Consider the following 5392-nt stretch of genomic DNA (forward strand, 5'->3'; position numbering starts at 1 on the left):
CCGAGGGAGCCGCCCCGATGAAGTGCCAATGTTGAGCCCCGCGTAGCTGACGACCACCACAACGTTGCACGTGAACCCGCCTTCCGCTGTTGCGATGAGCCGAAGACACCCCTGCCACCGTCTGCCACACGGGCTTTGCCCGACAACCTCCTCTAATGGCGGCGAGAAGGAGAGAAAGGATGGAGAGGGTGGGGGCGGCTAGGGTCTGACCACTCGTCCGTGCCGCTCAAGTTTGATACTCCCTCCGTTTCTAAATATAGGGTGTATAGTTTTTGGCACGGAAATTAAAGAACGCATGTGGATGGAAAATTTCACAAGTTTTAGGCAAGATTACACCTCACTAATTGACATGAGAAAATAGAGGAGCTTGCCCTATATAAGGAAATGTAATCAAATACCTTCAAAAATTATTCAAACGAGTGGTGAAATGCAACGCACCCTATATTTTGGACTTTTTCTCAAAAATCTATACACCTTATATCAAGGAACGGAGGGAGTATGAGATTTGGACAGAGATTTAAAACGTACATCCAAGATTTAGAAAACACGGGACACCCGATTAATAAAAGACATTTCTAATCTATATACTTTGCTCTCTTGGCCCTGCTTCATCTTTTTCGGAGTACAACAGATCCTGCTCCATTTGCGTGCTGAAATTAGGTTCGGCGCCCTCCAAAGAAAAAGAAACAGGTTCGGCGGTGTCGACAGCGACGCAAGCCCGGTATTCTTTTCTGCAAATCCCGAGCCGAATAAAACCGGAGCACGAGAGAGCAAACAAACAAACAAAGCTCCCCCCACTAAACACGCGGCCCCACCACCTATTTACACCCACTTCTGGGCTTCTGCCAAGCCCTGTAAATCGTAATCACCTCCCTAGACTTTCCCCTCTTCCTTCCGGACTTCCTTCCACCCCACTCGCACCACCACCACCTTCCCCCACACATCAATCGCAAACCCCCGCAAGTACCACGTCGCAGATGCCGCATTAGCTCCGAAAATCCAAAACCATTCCTCCCCACCCACCCCCACCTCGCTCCCCCCGGCGGCGACGGCGGCCATGACGACCGGATCCAACGCCGACCACTACGGCCCGCCCTCCTACCCGCAGCGCCGCCCGCACTACGGGGGCGCCCCGCCCTCCTACGGCTCCTCGGCCTCCTTCCGCGGCTGCTGCTGCTGCATCTTCATGCTCGTCATCTTCCTCGCCCTCCTCGCCCTCGCGGTCGCGCTCGTCGTCGTCCTCGCCGTCAAGCCCCGCAAGCCGCAGTTCGACCTCAACCAGGTCGCCGTCCAGTACCTCCTCGTGGCCCCGCCCTCCCCGGCCGCGTCCGCGTCGCCGAACGTCGCCGCGGCCCCCGCCGCCGCCTACCTCTCCCTCAACATCACGCTCCTCTTCACCGCCGTGAACCCCAACAAGGTGGGCATCCGCTACGCCGCCACGGCGTTCGACGTGATGTACCACGGGGTGCCGCTCGGGGTGGCGGCCGTGCCCGGGTTCGAGCAGCCCGCGCACAGCACCCGCCTGCTCCAGACCCGCGTCATCGTCGACCGCTTCAACGTGCTCCAGTCCGACGCCCAGGACCTCATCCGCGACGCCGCGCTCAACGACCGCGTCGAGTTCCGCATCACCGGCGACGTCGCCGCCAAGATCCTCGTGCTCGGCTTCTCCTCCCCCAAAGTCCAGGTAAAAATCTACCTACCACCCCCGGAACCAACCTTTTTTGTTCGCTTCCCTTCCTCCGCAAGCGCCGGGCTGATCGAAAGGGACTCCGTCGTGAACAAAACCTGCAGGTGTCGGTGGACTGCGCGATCGACATCAGCCCCAAGAGGCAGTCGGTGACATACAAGCAATGCGGCGTCGACGGGCTAAGCGTGTAGGCAGCAAGCGAACCAGGCCAACCTCGCCGCCGCCGCCGCGACACCGCAGAAGCGGAAGCTACTGGTATTAATCTAGTGGAGATAGATATATGTGGATGGGAATCTGTACGTCGATTCTAGTCTCTAATCTCGGGTTTTGATTCCTTTACTGCGCGTGGGGGCCGGGTAAATTTTCTCACCTCACCTCACCTCACCTTAGGAGGAGGAGGTTACCGCTGATTCTTGTGAATTATTGCTGGATGCCATTAGCAGTGAGTATATAAATCAGTCGCCATGGTTCTTCTTCCATGGCCGTTGCTTAGGAGCAAAGGGAAGTGGTGCGGCGCTAAAGGCGAGGGGCGAGTGGAATCTGACCGGCCCCTTTCCGCTCGCTCCTCCTTGTCCGCGTCCGTGGAATGGTTTCCCTTCGCGTGTTTGGGTGGGCCGTGGGGTGGGAGTCGGTGGGGAACTGCGCTGTCCGACGCACACCGCCACGCCCGTGCTCTGCTTCAGCCGGTAGTGGTGGAGGTGCCGGGTGCGCCATGGAAACGCGAGCAGGAGCCGACGAGCTCGTACGGCTGGTTTCCTGCTTCCACGGTGCCGTTTCGTCGTGGTGGGGGCCAGACCGTCAAAGGCAGCTGTACGGCGGTTACTTCCTTGGAGCGTGGGATGGGCAGCTTGGCATTGCGTGGAAAAAGTTTGCTCCAAGTTGAAATTTGACGTTCCACTCCGTGCGACGCTTGTCGACAGACGATAGGAATATACGTGTTTTTCAGTATTAAAAAATTAGAAAATGGTGGGATCTACAGCCGACCGGATATTAAACCTTGTTAAACTAGGGGATGAAGATGGGTTTTTCTGACAGAGAATCTCAGTTTGCACATGGCATGACATGTTTTTTTTGAATCTGTGCGAGACTTCCAGTCATCAGTGTGTTGATGCACAAGCTTGTCGTGCCATCGAATTGCTTCTTTTTTCCTCTATTGGTGGTTGGGGAAAAGGATTGTCCTACATTCGTTCGTGTATTAAATTTTGTTGTCACGTCTTCAAGTTTCATCAAAAGATGTAGGAGTACTATAATAGCACTGTGTGCCTGTTACAAGTTGTTCATCAGACTTATCACGGATATCCTACAGATCACTAGTCCTATCGAGCGAGGTACGAGTAACGATTAAGCCACTAGATCGAAGCTTCACTTCGCTTGACCAGACCACCCAAGTCGCTGCATCACAATCCGCCGACTGCGGGCAGTGAGAGCTTTCGTGGTTGGTACAACACAACGAAATATACAACGCGGCAGCCCGTCGTGATCCTGGAATCCGATCTCCGGACCAGCAGCCTTTTGTTTCGAGTTCCTTCTTGCGTTGAGTTGCCTTGAAGTTTTGCCTTTTATTTTGGTGTATAGCGACCATCATTCTTGACCCAACAAGGACTCGCGAGCCACCGCCGTAGCCTCGCCGTTTCCTACGCGCGCCGCTACGTACGTGACGTCGCCCTGGCTCTGGACGGACACTGACGTGTGTGTCTGTCTTTCTTAATCATCGTCGGCTCCATCTCCTGGATCATCTGCGTTCGTCTTACTGCGGCCGGCTAGATGCGTTAGTGCAATTGGCGCGGTATTTCTTCTGCTTTTTAAGCTCTATACTACTCGAGCTGCCGAGGAGGTCATTGATGCGGACTGTGCTGTTGGAGGTGGTCAATGTGGATCCCTCTGCGCGCAGTGTGCCAGACAGTGAGTAGAGGAAAGTAGGAGACGGAGTTCTGAACGGTACCGGCCGAGATGAAACGGCCATTTCCGGGGAACCGTTTGTTGGGACCTGGGTCTGGGTGGGGCCCGAGGGATGGAAATGTACCGGCGCTCCAGATGGAAATCGAGCCGGCCGACAGGGCTTTCCTTCAGAGAATCCAATATAATGCTGAAGCAGGCATGAGGGTATTGATATTTTGATCGTCAAGGGTTTCAGCATTTTGCATGCTCAGATTAGGCACTGATGTCTGTTATTCAGTTTGAGTGTTTTCTCTAAGAGCCCAAGCACGCTTTGGCATCATTAGCAGATTATTTATCTCGCCAGGTTCGGAAAAGAAGAAGAAGAAGAAGAAGAAGAAGAAGAAGACACACCGATCGAACGCATTTGTAGAAAGTTCGGTAACGTACAACTCATATGGTCATGGCCTCATGGGTTCGCTTTTAGGACGCTTTATTTTCCTATATATATATAAACTTTTTCCGTTTCCTCCTTGCTAGTACAGTGCAGGCAACTCTGCCCATTTCTTCTCTCTTTCCTCTTCCACCAACGCACCGCAGTCTGCGAGAAGCAAAAAAAGGTGGCATCGTGTAGATAAAAAGATGGTCCTGTCCTGTCTCTTGCTTAAATGAAGTATTGTTGTACTAGTACCTCTGGCGTTTCTTTAGGCTGGTTACAATGGAAAGGAACTTAGGAGTAACATCACGCACTTTAATACAATTTTGCTTATGTGCCACATATTTAATGAAGAGAGAGGTGCTTGTGATAACTAGCTAAGTTACCGGAACATCACACACTTCAAGAAATAATGAGTCTATAATCTAATAAATGCATCGTTGCATGACACTACATAGATGTTTCTATCTAGTATGGAGGTAGTAACAAAGTCTAAGGAAGTGTGTAAGTTACTAGCTTATGTTCTTGTTCATTGTGACCAGTCTTATTTGCTTTGGCACTTGGCAGTGACTGGGACGTGGGAACTAGTGTCAGACAACGGTGGGAATTTCTACTTTGATTCTAAGTACTTCCTCCGTAAAGAAATATAAGATCGTTGGAAACTTGAGATCATTACTTTAACTATCTAAATGCTCTTATATTTATCTACAAAGGGTAGTAATAATAGAAAACAGAGTGTTCCGGTCCGTGGAAGTGAAACGGTATAAATACACGTCATGCGTCAATTAATTCTGAAGTGGTTTATCTGTGTGGTGTTTCGCCTTTATATATTTTTTCTATTGGACATACAACACGTACACCCGCAAAAAAAGGACATACAACACGTACGTATCTCGTCTACGAAATGCATATGTGCATCTGGATCGGTTCTCTCTCTGTGTCTTCTTCAGCCGGTTATGCATCCGGTGGTAGCCGGTTGTGCATCCAAGGGTATCAAACTTATTCTTTTTTCTTTCAAGAATACGTCCTTGATGGACGCATCAGAATCATAGTAGAATCAGACAGAATGCCAGTACAACGCCAGAAGGGACAAGGATAGCAAACATTTACGCACTTCATTTTTAGAACGAAGGCTTGAGATGAGCCGGGCTCTAAATTAATAAAGTTATCAATCGGTCAGAATTACATCGACAACTTACAAAGAAATCTACATATGCTGATGGGAAGACCAGCTTACAATGAGAGAGAGAGAGACGGCACCCAAAACACTCGGACGACTACAACAAGCAGCTACTCCCTCCGTTCGGAATTACTTGTCGCAGAAATGGATGTATCTAGATATATTTTAGTTCTAGATACATCCATATCCAAGACAAATAATTTCGAACGGAGGG

At 50.8% G+C, this 5392-nt stretch overlaps 1 protein-coding gene across 1 annotated transcript; it reads left to right on the forward strand.

The window, feature by feature from the left end:
- Positions 1-861: 861 nt before the first annotated feature.
- On the forward strand, positions 862-2164 carry LOC147976242 (Late embryogenesis abundant (LEA) hydroxyproline-rich glycoprotein family). Its single transcript, XM_087518641.1, has 2 exons — positions 862-1684; positions 1792-2164. Exons 1-2 carry the CDS (start codon positions 1058-1060, stop codon positions 1876-1878), a joined length of 714 nt encoding a protein of 237 aa, XP_087374767.1. The 5' UTR covers positions 862-1057; the 3' UTR covers positions 1879-2164.
- Positions 2165-5392: the final 3228 nt, after the last annotated feature.

The sequence above is a fragment of the Triticum urartu genome, chromosome 4A, assembly GCF_056163025.1.
Source record: "Triticum urartu cultivar PI428250 chromosome 4A, HENAU_Tu73, whole genome shotgun sequence".
In the NCBI taxonomy this organism is placed as follows: domain Eukaryota; kingdom Viridiplantae; phylum Streptophyta; class Magnoliopsida; order Poales; family Poaceae; genus Triticum; species Triticum urartu.